This window comes from Uranotaenia lowii, unplaced genomic scaffold (assembly GCF_029784155.1).
Source record: "Uranotaenia lowii strain MFRU-FL unplaced genomic scaffold, ASM2978415v1 HiC_scaffold_274, whole genome shotgun sequence".
Lineage (NCBI taxonomy): Eukaryota > Metazoa > Arthropoda > Insecta > Diptera > Culicidae > Uranotaenia > Uranotaenia lowii.
In genome coordinates this window covers 17811-37691 of record NW_026598173.1, presented here as the reverse complement: position 1 = coordinate 37691, position 19881 = coordinate 17811, and the positions used below count along the sequence as shown (strand labels likewise).

Genomic DNA, 19881 nt, shown 5'->3' with positions numbered 1-19881 from the left:
GAATCAAAGCAATCGAAAGATTCCTTTTAATTCAACCACGGTACCGTGGTTGAATTAAAAGGAATCTTTCGATTGCTTTGATTCAGTTGAATCATTCAACCAAGTAGGCTCATACCACAACGAAGTGATAGAAGCTTTATCTTCGGTTTCCTTTTAGTATGTTGTAAAGTTTGGGTATAGAAATTGATTCGAATTAAATCAGGGAAACTTATTTATATATTTGAAAAGTTGGTTGAAAAAAGCGGGACATTTCGAGTAAAAAGTGGGACGGCTGTACATTTTCGAAAAAAGCTGAACCCTATGTTATACCAGTTTCTGCACTAAACCAGCAGTTAATTCCGCCAAATCTGGCTCACAGGGCTAATACGATAATCAAGCTCTATAGCTGAAGTTAGAGCAGAATAGGTGCTAGTTTTATTGCTTATGGTTACTTGTGATGAAAAACTTTATTGACATAAATGCTTGGGCAACATAATCGCCATCTATATTACACACTATGAACTACTGTTCTTCTAAATCAAGGCTATTTTTGTTGACGTTCTCAATTTCCTGGAGCTTGATCGTCAAAATAATTCTAAATTTTCTATTTTTTTTTCGAAGCTATGGCAAGTTTAGTACACCCATAGAAGAGGTTGCAAAAATCCAATGCCTATTTAGCATATCTCTGTGCCGATAATGCGCTGAAATGTGCACTGTGCCGAAGACGGTATGTTTGAAAAACCGTAACTGGCATAAGGACGTGAATTCGTTTTTATTTTGTTTCTTTCAGGCATAAGCAATTCGGTTAACTTGGGAGGTTAATGCCGGTGGGAGCAAATCGAATCAGCACCGGTCGCGTTATTCTCTTGTACCAATGATGCCTTGTACCGATGATGCCGCCATTGGCACAGGGGCTGAATTGTGGGTGTAGATTGTCCACCTTCTGCGACAAAACAACATTATTAAAATTTTATCACTCCATCACAGGTTTCGCTTAAAGGCACGATTCCAGATCCAACCAAAACAGAGTTTCAACTTTGAGAAAACTTTGCCTAGAAAGAAAACGGTCGCTTTTGTAGACATTTTTGATATGTATATTTGACCGTTAATTCTGCCAATCGTTATGTACCACTTATCGATTTGCAGCTGCCAGAGATCTTCAGCCAAATTTAGACTATATATCTTTATATATTTTTTTTTAATCTTTCTTCTCGCTCTCCGGAACATACAGAAGAGCCTTTTCAATGAAGAATTTCTGACAGGAGATCCGCTAGAAAGTTCGTATCGATTTCTTTCGCGAAATTTTTCAAAATTTCACTCCGCCAACGGGTACGATTTTACCACCGTATTTTGTTTATTTTATCGGTGGTCAACTTTTTTACCATTAAGACACGAGGTTTGTTCTGTTTCTTTTTTGTTTATTCGACGAATCAGACAGAAAAATTGAGCTGCTTTACCACTTCTCCAATTAAAAGGTTCGGATGGCGCTTTGTTAACACCTCACTTCCCATACGTTCATGGAATTAATCAATCTTACTTTCATCCAAATTTTAGCTCAATGTTAGATTATTTAGGACTTCTAGAACGATTTATCACATGAATTTTTGTCGCAAAGTTGCACACCGGGTCAGCTAGTAATGAAAAAGATATTCGATCACTTATTAAAAAAAACCTGTTTATCTTTAAATACCTCTTATTGAAATCAATACTAATGTTATGAAATAGCTTGGTACATCTTTGTACCTGAAAATAATCACATTTTTGTAGGTGATGGAAAGAATTAGAGAAACATGAGGTATCAAAGAACGAAAGAATATAAGCCGTAAATATCATGAATTTTTCGAAAAACATACAACGGCTCACCGGCAGGACTTGAACCTGCAATCTCCGCTTCAGTACAGCGGCGCGTTAGCCAATTTCACCACGGTGAACGTGATGAAATCGTCCAACACGAGCAATCGAGCTCCGCATATCAACTGCTTGGCCTTCTATCGAAACACCGTGTATATCCCACATGTGATCTTTCCCACTATTGATCTCTCTTGTTTCTCTATCACCGCCCATTTTTTCCAAAAATTCATGATATTTACGGCTTATGTTCTTTCGATTTTTGATACCTCACCTTTGATACTACCTACGAAAATGTGACCTCTTATTGGAAAACCGGAAAAAGCGTTGTAAAACGTTGATCATTTTTCAATTTAAAGACTGCTGGATTCTAGATTTAAAAAAAATGAAGGTTCTTGATGATCGGCATATTTCTCTGTTCCAAATTGACGACTAACCTAAACGGTTGTAAAAAAAGACTATTAAAAACTGATATTTTCTCTTATCGCAAATAATTTCTACCTTTATCGCTCGATTGTAGAGCAATTCTGTTTACACACCATAATTATTACGCAATGAAAACCCTTTTTGCCCTAGCAGCCTGCCTAACCTCCAAACGGTTCTAATTGTTTTCCGTTTCGTTTGTCTCTTGTTCTTGTTTCCACAGATAACAGAAAAACAACACCGATTGTTGCTGATTGCACTGGCTCCAAGATATTAGCAACGGCACAGCACACATACCAAAGGAAGTGAACAACTGTCGGCGGTTATGTAGGCCACAATGATTGTCTGTGACTGAAGGTAAGATATATGTACGGCTTCATGTCATCAAGCAAAGCGGCCTCCGTCTAGCCGTTATTACTCTACTTCTACTATAACTGAGTTGTGAAATTCATTTTTTGGTTTTGGGTACAATTGAACCATTTATTGCCGGTCATTCAAGAATCAAATAGTGAGAAGAATGATTTCTTAAGTTTATTTCTCAGGAAAACTTACGACATATCGGCATTATCAGTGGCCGGCAAGGTCATTCCGAGTGTATGCCCCAAATTATCTGTGAGAAACGTTTTCCTTACACTGAGTACTTTGTATGCATAACATAATCAAGCACCAGCCAGCCAGCCTATACGTATGGTTTGGCCAATGTTTCCCCACCTCTTGAGACCCTCGAAGAAAGCCGCCACCGAGCCGGTATCATAATTTCAATGTACCGCCTTTTATTGGCTTAATTGAAGTTTATGGGCTCGTACGCAATTTTAAACGATGGGTGTCCCGGTTGCCCCTACAGTTAGGTAGGGTTCATCACCGTGAACTTGACAGTGAAAATATACAAAAAAAAACCCAAAACGTTGTTGAACGTGACTGGATTGACAACATCGATTAATCGCAGCGTTGAGACAAAAATAAGCACTTGTTAAAATATTTTGAAATGACCTAACACTGACAATTTCGTATAGCAACTCTTCAATGAACAGAAGCTTTGCAACTATAATACGAATTTCCCATTGATCTCTTTGGGAAACACTTTTGTTAAAATGCGATTGACATGTGTGTTCATTGAGGAAATTTAGACACGGTAGCACCGATTGACATAATCAAGAGCTTTGAGCTTAAGAAGAAAGGTAAATAGCCATAGGTACACACATTTCAGATGGTTGTGAACCCTTCTTGTAAAGAGAAGACGTTTCTAGCAAACAACATACAGTCAGACGGAGGGCCCATCGGATTCTCGTCAATGTCATTCTTTAACTGTTGTCGTACACAAGAGTTGATGCTTATGTCCAATACGCGCTCTAAGTAAGGCTCATGCCTTTACCAGCGGTTTCCCATATGAAGAGGTACAATTGACATGTCATTCTTGGGCAGATAACTCGTGGGAGTTTTTTTTTACTTCTAAGTACAAGCCCTACACTAATAGTTGAGCCATATATATTCGATCTGCTAATGCTAATATGAATAGATTTGCACAATGTAGGAATGCTCATGTCATGCTCATTTTGTTGACACATGTGCATGTCACAGAAAAGACAAGTATGTTTTCGTTTCGATTTTGAACTAATCTTTTGCCTAGCAGCATCTGAAATGTTACGATGTTGTTAACTCTCATCCGCCCCTGAAATTTTTATTCGTTACTTACGTCAATTTGACACTCCTGAATAAAACCAATATTATATTATTATCTCTCTTGTTTCCCAGCCGATTTGTTTACACAATTTATATAAGTTTGGAAGTCTTATAATGTAACTCAAATATGTTTTTAGACAATTTTCAGCTAAAACATTTCAGTTTTCCTTTATTCAAAGTCTAAGAAAAAAAAACTCGAAAAAACATGCTTCGGAAAAATGAGTGTAGAACAGTTATGGGATGCCCAAAGAAAATTCACACAAAAAATGTAAAAAGGTGGTTTAAAAACCGTACTGTTCAATCAATGAACCGTAAAAATGATTTAAGTCACAAGATAACAAAATACGAAACACAGAATTTTTGACGAATTTTCAAAGGTAGTTGTTTTTCGAACTTGTTGTCAATTTGCAATTTCTCAGATTTCCTTGATCCAGATTATGTTGCATGATCGGATTATGTCACATGGTCGATTATGTTGCACGGCTGGATTTTGTCACATAGTCCGATTATGTTGCATGACCGGATTATGTCGCATGTTCGGATTATGTCACATAGTCCGATTATGTTGCATGGCCGGTCACATAGTCCGATTATGTTGCATGGCCGGATTATGTCACATGGTCCGGTTATGTTGAATGTGTCAATCGGGTTATGTCACATAGTCCGATTATGTTGCATGGCCGGTCACATAGTCCATTATGTCACATGGTTGATTATGTTGCATGGTCGATTTACACATGATCGGATTATGTCGCATGGTCCGATTATGTTGAATGATCCGATTATGTCATATGGTCCGATTATGTTGCATGATCGGATTATGTCACATGGTCGATTTATGTCACATGATCCAATTATGTTGCATGGCCGGATAAGTTACATGGTTCGGTTATGTTGCATGATCCGATTATGTCACATGGTCCAATTATATTGCATGGTCGATTATGTTGTATGGTTGGATTATGTCACATGGTCGATTATGTTGCATGGTCGTATTATGCTGCATGACTTCGTTTTGTCACATGGTCCGATTATGTTGCATGGTCCAATTATGTTGCATGACTCAATTATGTCACATGATCCGATTATGTTGCATGATCGAAATTATGTCACGTGGTCGATTATGTTGCATGTTCGGATTATGTCACGTGGTCGATTATGTTGCATGATCGGATTATGTCACATGATCTCATTATGTTGCATGGCCGGATTAGTTCACATGACCCGGTTATGTTGCAGGATCCGATTTTGTCACATGGTCCGATTATGTTGCATGGTTGGATTATGTCACATGGTCGGATTATTTCGCATGGTCCGATTATGTTGCATGATCCGATTATGTTGCATGATCGGATTATGTCACATGGTCGACTTTTGTCACATAGTCGATTATGTTGCACGGCTGGATTATGTCACATAGTCCGATTATGTAGCACAACCGGATTATGTCACATGGTTCGATTATGTTGCATGATCGGATTATGTCACATGGTCCGATAATGTTGCATGATCGGATTATGTCACATGGTCCGATAATGTTGCATGATCGGATAATGTCGCATGGTAGGATTATGTCACATAGTCCGATTATGTTGCATGGCCGGTCACATAGTCCGATTATGTTGCATGGCCGAATTATGTCACATGGTCCGGTTTTGTTGCATGATCCGAATATGTCACATGGTTGATTATGTTGCATGGTCGATTTACACATGATCGGATTATGTCGCATGGTCCGATTATGTTGAATGATCCGATTATGTCATATGGTTCGATTATGCATGATCGGATTATGTCACATGGTCGATTTATGTCACATGGTCGATTATGTAACATAGTCCGATTATGTTGCATGGTCGGATTGTCACATGGTCTGATTATGTTGCATGGTCGGTTATGTCACATGGTCGGATTGTGTTGCATGGACGGATTAGTTCACCTGGTCCGATTATCCATGGTGCATGACCGGATTGTCACACGGTCGATTGTGTTGCATGGTTGGATTGTCACATGGTCGATTACGTTGCATGATCGGATTGTGTCACATGGTCGGATTATGTCACATGGTCGAGATTATATTGCATATTCAGATTATGTTGCATGGTCCGATTATGTCACATGGACTGCTTGCTCAGATTATTTCTGGTGAAAAGTTTATGTCACATGGTTAAATTCTGTTATATGTTTGAAATTTGTCAGTCATATATTGCCATTTTTACACTGTCATATGTTGGTCATTTCGGAAAAAACACCATAAGTTCTATTATTGAAGAAAAGAATTGCGTAATTCTACGTTTAGCGGTCGTAGCTTAATTACTACCTCTTCCACTTTTTAAATTTGAAATCATAATTTTTTTTTTTAAATTCGTGTTTTAATCCTTTTTGTGACTCTGCATTTCGTCGCTTCATAAGTTTTATAACCTATCCCAAAATATTTATTTTACTAGCTGATTTACCCGGCCTTGCTCGGGTGTACATAAAATTCAAATCAAAATGAGTCGTTTGACTTTACGAAATTTTGGTAGCTTTGTATTCAATATGTTTTATATATTTATTATGAGAAAATTTTACCCATGTTGTGCCATGTATGTAAGCTTTGAAAGTTTTGTTAGTGTTTTTCAAGTTTTGAATGAGAATATTTACTGTGTTTTCCTTTTTCATAATTTTGAAACACTTATAGTTATGAGGTTCGTATTCATAGAAATTATTAATAATTTCCCATGAATGCTTTTTTATTTCATCACGAAAAACATTTTATACTCACCCTCTCTGAAAGGAGGCTTGAACAGCCTTGGCCTTCTATTTTTTTTATCTTCAAATGATTAAACTATATTTTTATCTTTCCCACCCCCCATCTAATGAAATCTCTTTTGGAGATGATCTCTTCGGATGCTATATGCCAAATGCTCCCCCGTATGCTATATTAAAGTTTTATTTGCCCAGAAAATTCTAAGAAGGCTTCTGAAACTTGCCGCAGCTCATGGCATAGAGGATGGTCTTCAAGTCTTCCAAGCCAACGGCCATGAGTTCGAATCCCAGTCACGGCATACACAGTAAACTTTTGTGGTTCGGTCGTTTGAGCATGTATGTGTACTTTTCGTTGTTTTTTCCACACCGCTTTATGATTAGTTTATTTTCAATGTTCCAAGTTCCACTAATAGATTTTTGAAGTGATGTAAAAGAAACTTTCTCGGAAATCAAATCGCCCATTTTATGATGTTATGACAAAAGGTTTTTTTTTCATTTTTTTCATTCTTGGAAAAAATCTCATTAATTATTGTGGAGAGTGATAAAGTAAAAATTCTTGGAAATAATTTGTTTGAATCCGCAGTACTTAACGGTTTAAGTTTTCGCATAATTGGATGGTAAAATTGAACACATTGATGATCAACATTTATATAAAAGTTGTGTATTGACCGATGAAATTGAATTGTATAATACTTAAAACCTCATACTTAATTTCAAATAAAGTTTCTTGCGTTGGATTTGGTTTTTTTTAGATAATGCACGTTAAACTTTTGTGTCCTCGATTTAGATTTCTCGACGCCTTTCAAAGCGTTGAAATCACAACTCTCAACTTATAACTCTGAATTAAATTATTTTATCTTTCCCTATGAGCAATTCTAAAAATACGAAAATGATTGGTTCTACAAAGCTTGATTTTAAGAAAATAGCTTAATATGTTTTCAGCACTCAATTCAAATTCATTATGAAGATAAATAATTGCATCCATACTTCACACATCGTATATTCTTATAGACTCCAAGCAGCAGTGGTAGGAAGCACTTTGAAAACCACTACAATTCAAGTCAATACATACTTTACAGGTTAGTTGTATTTTTCAATCTGAAAAGTTAGCTCATTATTGCATCCAAATTCTTGTATCTACCACGTGCTTTCAGCAGTAGAAGGTACGAAAAACACCCGCCAAAATTTCCCCTTTCAAATCTTTAACGCTCAGCAAGCTTTGATTTGCTTTCCAGTACACGTGAACTCTGGATAGTCGTTTCTTACGCCCGGCCCATGGTGATGGTGAAAACAACCCGCCAAATGAAACGAAAATCGGCTGCCAAATGGGTGCCATGACTTTTGATTTGTGGCAATAAAATCGAAAGTTGTATGGGAGGGTCCCTTTTCTTAGGTGGGAGGGGCCCAGAACTATTACTAAAACCTTACCCTGGTCCAAATACATCTCTGTACCAAATTTCAGGCTGATCGGTTAAGCGGTGTCGATTTGTATAAGGTGCATACAAACAAACAAACATATATAGTCCAACTCATCTTTATATATTAGAAGATATATGGAATCTTCGCTGTCCCTTTTTAATTTTAATCCCCTCATACTATTATAAAAGCATTTTTTTTAAACAAATTAGCGTTACGGGACACTTTTTTTACCTATTCGTTCACGAACTATTATACTAATTGTGAGAGTAACCCCCTCCCCCATTCCTAAATCTCTAATGGTTTCATAACATCAGAAATTCACTTTTTGTATACAAATACGATTCCATGTCATATATGGCTCTATTTTCGATAAATTCTTGAGTTATAAAAAAATGAGTGATCCTCACTCCACTTTATATCTCCCTTCTGGCAAGGGGGTCTCAAACCATCGAAGAAACATTTCCCGTACACAAATATGCTCCCACGCAATTTTGGTTCCATTTTCTCGAATTGTTATCGAAATTTAAAAAAAAATTGTATGAGTGACCCTCTTCCCACTTTTTGTCATTCCACTGAATGGAGGGAGGGGTGCTAAACCACCGGAAAAACATTTTTTGTGCTCGAATATCCTCTCATGCCAAATTTGGTTGCGTTTGCTGGTCGAGTTATGCTATAAAATTGGTATCGGAGCCCCTCTTTCTACCTAACCCTACCTGGAAGGGGGGATCTAGATCAAACATTCCGTGTATTCAAATACACTCCCATGCCGAATTATGTTCCATATGATCGATTGTATGATTGTTCCCATGTCATATTTGGTTTCATTTGTTATATAAGTTTTTGGTTTATGCAAAACAATCGTATGTGAGCTCCCGCCTTCCCTAACTGTATCTCCAATTGAAGAAGAAAGAAGTCTCAAATCAGCAAATAACCATTTTACGTATCCAAATGCTTTCCCAGACCAAAGTTGTTTCCGTTTGCTCGATTAGTTCTCGAATAATGTGAATAATTGTAAAGGAGCCCCCCTCTCTCCTTCCTATCACTTCACTGGAAGGAGGCAGTAGTACCAAATATTTACAGAAATATTCCTTGTGCTTAAATACCCTCTCAAGCCAAATTTTGTTCCATTTGCTGGATAAGTTCCCGAGTGATGTAAAATATTGTATGGGAGCTGTGAGCACCCTCCTCCCTTTAGATTTTCCGACTGGAAGAACGGAGGGTTCTCAAAATATCATAGAAACATTTCTAGTAATCAAATACCTTTCCACGCCAAATTTGGTTCCATTCGATTGATAAGTTCTCCAGTAATGCTGAAAATTATTGAGGAACTCCCTCCCCACTTTTTATCTCCTCACTGGAAGGAGAGACGGGTACCAAATATGTATAGCAGGCTTGCAATTTCTCTAACGAGAATCACCGACGTGCTCGGTTTTCGATTCTCGGTAGAGATTCACTGAAACGCACCGCAGAGATTTTTAGCCAAACCTCTGTAGAGAATCTGTTCATCAACACGACAGAGCGAACACACACTATAGTGAAAAAATGTTTTCACCACGGAGAGCGACAGCGACGGCAGCTAGCTTGGCTTGTTGCGTTTACCAATACATTCGAAGCTGAACCACTCGCCCGAAACATTCACCGTTTGTTGATGCTATTATTATGCACACCACCGTGTTTGTTTTTGTCTTTGCTTTTTCGTGGCTTAAACCAGTCGGTCCTGTGTTGTCACCGGGGTGCTCTACAGTGACAAATTGCCGCACGCCGGAGCTATTGGAATCAGGTGTGTGTGACTTTCGAAACCGGGGTGCGAATAATCTGTGGAGAGGAACAAAAAATCTCACCCGGGTGAATTGCGGTTATCGCACGGGGGTGTTTTATTCTCCGTTCTCCGTTTTTCTCGGTAGAGAATGGCATCCCTGATGTATAGAACTATTTATCGTACCCAAATACCCTTCCAAACCAAATTTGGTTTGATTTGCTGGAATAGTTTTCAAGTTATGCAAAAAAAGGGGTTCAAGCCCCCCCCCCTCCCACTCCTTCCTGTTGCTCTACTGGATGGAGGGAGGGGTCTGAAAAAATCATAGAATCATTTCTCGTATTCCACTACCCTTTCATGCTAAATTTGGGTCCATTGCCTTGATTAGTTCTCCCGTTATTTAAAAAATTGTAAGGTAGGCCCCTCCCAAGGGCCTAGGAGGGGTACCAAGTATTCTTAGAAACATTCCTCGTTCGATAGTGGTTTGGATTAGTCCAAAATAAATCTAGACGATAGTTGAACGATTGTCCAACTCGTGACAAATCCTACTAACCATACCGTTCATAGAATTGGCTTTGGAATCGACTTGTTCGATATGTTTTGAAAAACTAAGTTCTGCATCCATCTCTACGCCTAGATCTTTAACTGAGGATTTTCTTGCTACGGAACAGTTGTTTTCAAGACAATAATCGTGCACTATGTTGCTCACGTCCTTGAAAAGGTGATCACGCTGCATTTTGAGGCATTGATTTTCAAACCAAAATAGCTGCAACACTCAGAAAATTTGTTAAGCGCCTTCTGTAGAACCATACAATCCTTGGGATACCGAACAGGAAGGAACATTTTCAAATCAGATCAGCACAAACACGTCACGCAGTACTTGGGGGAACTCGTTCATTACAGTAATAAGAAGTAGGACTCCCTTGTGGTACGCCGTCTATCAGGTACGAACGTTTTCTTTGCAGACTAACATTGTTTGCGTTGTAAATGCTGCGAAAATATTCGGCAACTAATTCTGAAGCCTATTAGCACTTTTATTGTTGAAAAAAAGTTTTTTGGAACTAAGTAAGTTTTACCCTCGGAATTGACGTACTTCCAAAAACGCTTCGGTTCAGCTTGAATACCTCTTTGAAGCTTTGAAGGAAAAGTATGCAAACACTGTCAAAAATGTCCACAAAGTTCAAATCAAGCATTGGAATGAAGCACATGATCGGCAACTACGGTTTAGGGTCGTCAGAGAAGTCATGATGTAGGAATGCCTTTAAGACTGCTTGGTTTAGCTCGATTGGAATGACACTGACAGACAATCAAAAATTCCAATCATCATCAAAGAAAATTCGTCAAAATTTAAAAAAAAAAATCAAATAACATAAAGAATCAGTTGGAATACTAGTACAAGCTATCTTTGGCATTCATGAGTGCATTCTAGTTCCCCATTGTTACTTAATATTTTTGTTTTCAAGGGTTTTTGATGTACCTCTAGACGAGGTGCTTAATGAAATTTGACGATTTGAAGGCATTTGAGGCTTTCAGGGATATTGTACTACAGCCTGTCTCGTACAACTTGAGCAGTTTTCGCTTGCTTAATGTTTGCTATCTGGTCCTAAATGATTAGTTTCTCAATCTGTGTAGTTATGAAATGAGTTTATGAAAGGCCAGTAGACATTAAAGCATGACCTGTACCTTTTCGTGATGGTGTTGGGTTGCTCATGCCGTACGAGAGAGATTACAGGAAAATGTCCCTAAATTCCTCTAAACTTCAACTCCAAGGAAAACATTCAGAGGCACGTCAACAACTCCCTAAAAACCACGTAGCTGTTGGCATTCGGAGCTCCTCCTATTACCCTAAAAAATTTAACATAATCCGGAAAACACATGATGTTAGGAGAATTCATACCGTGCGAATCGAACGGTGCAACTCACACAAACGTAATCGCTATGCAGTATTCCGTTATCTAGCCCGTCTATATGTACGTAATGATAACGGTTGATTGTTTTTATCATTCTCGTTTCAGTGATAACACCTCCACCCGAAGACGAAGAAGAAGCCAAACCAAATACAATCCTATCGGTACGGGGTGCGCGCACCCAATATCGCGGTGCACGACATCGGTTGTTCACTGTGGAGAAGTGAAAAGTGGTGAACAGGTTGAAGCAACAAGCTTGGAAGAAATCTAGGATACACCAGTAAATCCATCGGTGTTTCACCGGCGGAGACCCATACACCGATCAAACTGGATACCATGTCCCATCACAGTGACGACCAGCTGCTGCAAGCTGGCAGCGATTCCTTCTGGGAACCGAACAACTACAAACGAACCACCAAACGAATAGAGGATGGTTACAAGTGAGTACACGTTTGGTTAACGAAATGTTAGACAGATTTATTTATTTGAGTTTTTTTTCTTAGATTGTGTACAGACCTGCAAACCCTAATCCAGGAGCGAGCCGAGATCGAGAAGGGATATGCCAAAAGTTTGAAAACCTGGTCCAAAAAATGGGGTGAACTCATTGAAAAGGGTGAGTATTGGGTGAGGTTAAAAGAAGGTGGTTAGATTGAAGGAAGGTTGTCAGGTCAAAGGAAGGTCATCAGGCTGAAGACAGGTCGTTAAGCCGTAGAAAAGACTGAGCCAAAGGACTCAGAGTTAGAAGGTGATAGGTCGAAGGAAGGTCATCGAGTCGTAGCTAGGTTTTAGAACCGAAACAAATCAAGCCTTAGAAAATTCTCCAATCTGCAGAGGATCATGAGGCATAAACTCTTTCGATTCTTGAGAAAGTAGAAGGATGTAATCGAGGTAAAGTCGTGGTATCGAAAAAACATCATAAGTGTCGTAACCGGTCATATTGGTCTATCTTTAAGATCACAATTTGATCCCACATTCGAGAGTTTACCGAAATTACGTGATTCAGACCTTCTTTTGCAAGCTTCCTCTATGAACCCATTTCGAAGTCAAATCTATTCGAGCGAAGTCTTCTCTTTTTCTTTATATTTATATTAACGCGCAAGTTTCTACGATAAGGTCGAGGAATTGTTATGTTAGAAGAAAGGTTGAAAAAGAGCGCTAAGCCATCGAATATTAGAATTGGCCTAGAGCCGAAGAAACATCGTCAAGCTGAAGAAAGATTGTCAGCCCTAGTCGAGAAAAGTTCGGAAGCTAAACGAACCTCGCAAGCCTTAGAATTGTTATCTGTAGGAGAGTAATGGAGTCAAAGGAGCTCGTGTCAAAGAAAAGTTATAAGGCCGAAGGAAGTTTGCCAGGTTGACGAGAGAGCATCAATTTGAATGAAGATCGTCTAGTAGTAGAAGGTGGCTAGTTGAGCGAAATACTAGCTTAAAAAGTTTGTCAGATTGAAAGAAGGTCATCAGGTCAAAGAAAATCAAGAAAGTTCGAAGAGAAGTAAGATGGAGCTGAGATCGTCAGGCCAAAAGAAGGTTGCAGGTAGAAGAAACCTGAAGCAAGATCATGAAGTAGAAGGAAAGTTAGCAAGGTGAAGGTAATCTAGCAGAGCTAGTTTTTAAGGGAAAAAAAAACAGAAAGCATGTCAAGCTGAAGGAAGGACGTCAGTCTAAAGAACTTCATCAACCCTGTAGAGTCCAGTTAAAACATTTCCCGATTTGGAAACGTTTATTCTTATAACAAATACTCAGCTTCTTATTTCCACGTTTTCACTCCTCAACTGTCAAATCACTTCCTTCCTCTTTTCCAATGCCGCCTTTGATTTTACATAAACTCATATGTGCTATTGATGTAGACAATCACAACACTTATCATCGAGGGGCGATCCTACAATCCCCCCTTTACTATTTTAAGAGCAATGTTCTTCATAAACATAGAAATGGTTTCCATTACATGGGCATTTTGTAATAAAATGTACTTTATGATCATCATGGATCGCTGTAGTTAAATTCTCTGTATATTCAACAGTACAATGCCATATTCATCGAGCATTTACGAAATGAGTCACTTTATACATTCGCATTTACATTGAATATTCTACAGGAGTATTGTTCATGTTTCTCCCAACTTCTGCAAAATTCCACTAGATTTCAGCTAGCATTTACAAAACAGTACAATGCCATTTTCATCGAGCATTTATCAAATGATTCACTTTATGCATTTGCATTTACATTAAATATTCTACAGGAGTACTGTTCATGTTTCTCCCAACTTCTGCGAACTTTCATTAGATTTCAGCTAGCATTTACACTATTCTTTCCATTTTTTTTCTCTTGAAAAGATCTCTATCTCCGATTTAAGCAAAGGAACTCTCAAATTTCTCGTAACATATCTTAGATACCTAAATGTCAGTTTCATGTGCTCACACATGCATTTTAATGCCCACACATAATCACCAGATATATTTCAAAATGTGCTTACTCATATAGCTCTTTGCGCTCACGCAAAAACAATTTGAAGAACTCATCTCCCCGTTTGCACTCACCCAAATATCACACATATGCGCTCACGCAGTACTCAGTATGCGCTCACGCATCTAACGGTATCTCGTCTGCGCTCACGCAATCTTTTCGCAGCAGGAAACGTTTGCCCTCACCCAAACAACTTGTGCTCACGCAAACAACTTGTGCTCACACAAGGAACTCCGCTACACAACATGATTTCCGCTCACCCAAATAACTTGTGCTCACACAAGGAACTTTGCAACAGGAGATTTGCGCTCACGCAAACAACTTGTGTTCACACAAGGAACTTTACTTTTAATATACTTACTAAGGATGCAATCATCATTCCATGGAACTGACATTCAATCATAAAAAATCCCTCGAGATCTTCGCATTGTTTTCACAATTACCAATTTGTAGTTCACAGCAGGTCGCGAGGAATGAGAAATAATGTGTACAGCAACTACGGGTACAGGTACAGCTACCACCTAGGGGGAAATTGGATAAATCTGATTTTTTTGGGTGGAAGATTCGTACCAGTAAATCATCAACGTTTTCAAATCCCATCCTCGTCGCCAATTTGTAGAGTCCAGTTAAAACATTTCCCGATTTGGAAACGTTTATTCTTCTAACAAATACTCAGCTTCTAATTTCCACGTTTTCACTCCTCAACTGTCAAATCACTTCCTTCCTCTTTTCCAATGCCGCCTTTGATTTTACATAAACTCATATTTGCTATTGATGTAGACAATCACAACACTTATCATCGAGGGGCGATCCTACAAACCCTTAGCAGAGTAGTCGAACCAAAGGATGGTAATCGAGTAACCCTCAGGTTGTTAGAATCACAAAAAAAAACAAGTTAGAAGAATGGTTTTCAGGCTGTAAGGTCTTGAAAGTTAGGGAGACAGTCCAGTCAAAGGGGAAAGCATCAAGCCGAAAGCAGGTCACTGAGTTGTAGAAAGGTTAAAGGAAAGTTGTTGAGCCTAAACTTTCAGGTTGAAGAGGAGCAACCCGAATTTGTCATAGTGAAACTTCTACTCTGGTAAAGTGTTGACATCACTTTTTTTTTTCTAGGACCCGAATATGGCACGACTGAAGCCGCCTGGAAAGGTATCCTCACGGAAGCGGACCGGCTATCCGATGTACATCTGAAGGTCAAGGAAAATCTTTGCACCGACGTGATACATCAAATCAAGGTTTGGCAAAAGGACAACTACCACAAGGTTTGTAATAAATGGTAAAAGACAAGGTTTATTAAAAAAATGACCCTCTCTCACAGACAATGATGCAAATCAAGGAGCGCAAAGAGATGGAGGATCAGTTCAAAAAGGCTCAGAAACCTTGGGGCAAATATCTGACCAAGGTGGAGAAGTGTAAATACGACTACCATTCGGCCTGCAAATCGGAACGGTCCGCCACTAATCAGGAAAGGAACGCCACGAGTGATTCGTCGCTATCCACCGATCAGGTAAACTCTTATCTCATTTTAATGATTTGACGAGGATTTTAATATGAATTTTCAGTTGAAGAAAATCCAGGAAAAAACGTCAAACCTAAAGGAAACGGTGAACAAGTGTCGAGACAAGTACAACGCTGCTCTCGCCGAGATCAACAAGTACAACCCAATCTACATCGAGGATATGACCTCGGTATTCATGAAGTGCCAAGAGATGGAGGAAACGAGGTTACGGTTTTTCAAGAACGTGCTCTTCTCCATACACAAATGTCTCAACTTTTCCGAGGATCCAAGCCTGCCGCAGATCTACAAAGAGTTCCATCACACCATCAACAATGCCGATCACCAGAAGGATTTAAAATGGTGGTCCAACAACCACGGCGTCAACATGGGTATGAGTTGGCCGGCCTTCGAGGTTAGTGAAAGCTTCCCGGGTGAAAGGCTGCCGCTTACGCATGCTGATGTTTCGGAAACGATCTCTTCAAGCAATTTTAATTCCTTTTTCCTCTATGTAACATTTATTCATGGTTTGACCATTTCGTTTTGAAGGTTTTGTTGTTTTTTTTTTAATTTAGCATGAAATTTCATGTTAGATCAACAGAACAACATACACTTAAAACAGTTATTGATGTGCGGGAGTTTTCAAACAACTCTTAGCGAGGGGTTTAACAAAACGAAATGTCTGCTGCTTCTAACTTTAAAATCAACATCCGCCTCACTAACCGTATATTCCCCAAACCCGCCAACGTGTTGCCAATGATCTTTAATCGAAATGCTGTCCAATCAAAATTTAATCAATTACTGCAAATCAGTGAAAAGTTAAACCATATTTAGAAGCAACAGAACAACCAGTTGAAAAAAAAGACCACAACCACCACCACATCGCCTCTGTATTTTTGCAGGAGTACACCGAAGAGTTCCGCGACATTGCGAAGGGCATCAAGTCGAAAGAAGCGTTACCGACTGCGCCGATCACGCTTATCCATCAGCGACCCGTGGCCGAAGATTTGCATGTAATTTGAGTTTGTTTTTTTTTTTTTAATTTTTTTTTTCATCCACACACATTTACACACGCTCAGTGAAACAATATTTTTTCGATTAAGGAACTTGCACCAAGTAGGATTTGTTTAAATAAATAAGGCTAGTTAATAAATGATAGAAACTTCGATTTGTTTTATATTAAGAAATAGGTTTTGTTGTTTTAGTAAGTAGCTTTAGTGTTTGCATGTTTTTGGCTTATCTAGTATTATTTTTTTAATTATTGTAGTAGTTTGTGCCTTTTACCAAAAAAAAAGTTGAACCTAGTTGTCGTATCAAAGCCCATAGAATAGTTATACGTACTACCCATTAAAAATGGTTTCAAGAAGGTAAACAGAAATACTTAGTTCAGTAGAAAACAAGCTAAACTGCACTGCAAGTACATATTGTTCACAATCTGTACCAGAATTGTTTAACTAAATCGATAATTGTAACGTTTCAGGAATATCCCCCACCCGCAAGCAATAACAACAAAAACAGCATCAACCGAACGTCGGCCACCCTCAGTATTAGCAATTCGACCAGCAACAACAACGGCGGCCAGCAGCGTGCCACGACGCCAAGCCAGGAGTCACCCAAGTCTGAGACGGCATCACTGAAACACAGCAGTAGTGGCGGAGGCGGAGGCGGAAATGTCGCCGTGACGACCCCGACAAGAACCTCACCAGGACGTTCGGGCTCGGTTGTGACGTAAGAATTTATTCCGTTTTTTTAATCTTCGTTTTGCATTACAAATTTGCACTTTTTGTAATTTTTAGTAATGGTACGAATGGCAAGGCCAACGATTCAGCAAACCCGTTTGACGAGGAAGAGGAATGGGACGAAGGCGATGGCAATGATAACATTTTGGTGGACAACGGTGAACCAGGAGTTCCGGTCAAGGCACTTTACGACTACGAAGGAGCCGAAAGCGACGAATTGTCGTTTAAGATTGGTAAGGCTTTTTTACTTTAAATCTAGAACCAGAAGATACAAATTTATTAATTTTTTCGTTTGCTTGCAGGCGAAGTTTTCGAAAAGCTAGAGGACGAGGACGAGCAGGGTTGGTGTAAGGGAAGAAAGGATGGTCGCGTCGGGTTGTACCCGGCCAATTACGTCGAAGCGATATCGACGTAAGTAAAGGAGCTGCTCGTTGCTAGCTAGTTTGTCTGTGGCCGATTTCACCACCACCGAAAGCTGCTCAACATTTTCTTACTACACCTATCTCTATCGTGAAGGTTGAAAATTTCGGTTCCTGGCAGCTACTCAATTGTTGAAGTAGCACGTAGCACGATTTCCGGCAATGAATTTTGTTTGAAAGAAGGGAAAAATTAGACGCAGTAGAGGAGGATAGTTTGTTGCGATTGATGGACGGATTGTTTTCCCTGTAAGATATATTTATGTAAAAATAACACGCAATTACGACGAATCGTAATACGTGTTTTCTATCATTTTTTTCTTAAAGCAATCGTAAGAAATTTGCGGCTAGTTTTCCGATTTGAGCTTAAGATACTCTCCATTTAATATAATCATCTTTCAAACTATCTGCTGCATTTGAAATGTTAAGTAATCAACACAAGTCAGCGAATGGTTTTGTTTCTATCCGGTATTGGATTGGTATTTGAAAAATCAAATTTTTATTCAGAATATGTTTACCAACAAGTTTTATGTATCGATGCCCTTATTTTAGATTGTAATATATGGCTTTTATTACTAACTAGCAATAGTCTGAAAGAAGGTACGTTGTCAGTGCATCTAAGCCCTGTAGGATACAGACTGAAACTTTGATGAAAGCAGTGGAGTAGGTTTTCAAAACCATCTTAGGTCTCTGCGATTTCCCAAAAAAAAAAAAACAAAGATGGGATGAATATAGTCACGTTTGTTTATATAAATAGATTTATGAACTGAAAAGCAAGAATACAAAACAAAATGATAGAATCAAACATGAAAAAAAAAAAATAAGCTAAGGTGCATTTACTCGTAGCAAAGTTTCTTGAACTTGAAAAAATTAGTAAGCAGAACGAATATACACTTTGAAACCAAGATCAGTCAATGTCCAATTTTCATTAGCTGTTTACTAATGCAAAGAAGATTGCATACAAATCCAAAAGTGAATTTCTCGAGCCAATAATCGATTTCTATTTAACAAAACCACAATTGGAGACACATTTGCCAAAACATTCAAATACATGGGACTACAAATTTACGAAAAAATATTCTTTCAAACAGGTATGAACGAACCCTCTCAAATACCAATTTACAAAAACACATATACGCGCCTCTAAGTATTACAGAAATGGCCATCGAGCAGGTGTCGTACATCTAAGCTAACTTTACAAATGCAATCCAAACAAAAGAAGTAACTAGATCTTGTAGAAGCCTATCAGCACCATCTGCACTTTATCACCCAAAAAAATCAAAAACTTATTAGGAATGCAACTCGATAGAAAACGACGGAAGTTTTTTCGCGCAGCTCAGAAAAGAAGAAACGAATTATAGTCATTCATATCTAGCATACTAGTACATCAAGTTCTAGAACTCGTGTAAGAGAGTCCAGATTTAAAGTAGGTATGTTAAACATCATGTAGCGCGTACATTTTCCATCAGCAAAAATATGTTTTGAAACTGCAAAACTCCAGTTACTAAAAAAACAAATGCGGGGAAGCAAAACTCCCTCCCCCTGGGAATAAATTGTTACACAGTTTTAGTTTTTGTTTTGTTGTTGCTGAGCTGTCTTCGTACTATAGGACTATTAGGCGGGAATCGATATCAAATTGTTATAAGAGAATATGGATGGAAAGTATCGGCGAAATCATGCTACCGAAAAAAGAAAACAATTAAGGCAGTAGCGTTTCGTTCAGTGAAATGCTATGTAAAATATTACGTTTGATCAAATATTATATAGAGAAGAGAAAATACTATAAATAATTACGAGGTAGGATATTTAAGTTATTTATATATCTAATTAGAAGCGTTCGAAATGTGTTTTTATAAATAAGAAAGAAATTTGTCCATTTAGGCCTGCGGTGTCGGTGTCAAGTTGATGCAATGCATATTCGCCCGAAAGTTATCGACCGAAACTTTGTTCATCAGGCAGGTTTCCTGTTCACGTGCAGCTTTCCAAATTTTATCGAAATCTTCCTCCGAGAG

General features: G+C 38.6%; 1 protein-coding gene across 2 annotated transcripts; it reads left to right on the top strand.

Moving 5' to 3' along the window:
• The first annotated feature begins 2451 nt into the window (after positions 1 to 2451).
• On the top strand, positions 2452 to 18997 carry LOC129759802 (protein kinase C and casein kinase substrate in neurons protein 1). 2 transcript variants are annotated; one of them, XM_055757324.1, is made up of 10 exons: positions 2452 to 2607; positions 11869 to 12200; positions 12264 to 12373; positions 15333 to 15481; positions 15538 to 15726; positions 15782 to 16129; positions 16617 to 16727; positions 17195 to 17442; positions 17511 to 17686; positions 17756 to 18997. In XM_055757324.1, the coding sequence occupies exons 2-10, from the start codon at positions 12097 to 12099 to the stop codon at positions 17866 to 17868; spliced, it is 1548 nt and encodes a 515-aa protein (XP_055613299.1). In that variant the 5' UTR covers positions 2452 to 2607; positions 11869 to 12096; the 3' UTR covers positions 17869 to 18997. The 2 variants fall into 2 exon arrangements, with proteins under 2 accessions (XP_055613299.1, XP_055613300.1); XM_055757325.1 differs by lacking the exon at positions 16617 to 16727.
• Positions 18998 to 19881: the final 884 nt, after the last annotated feature.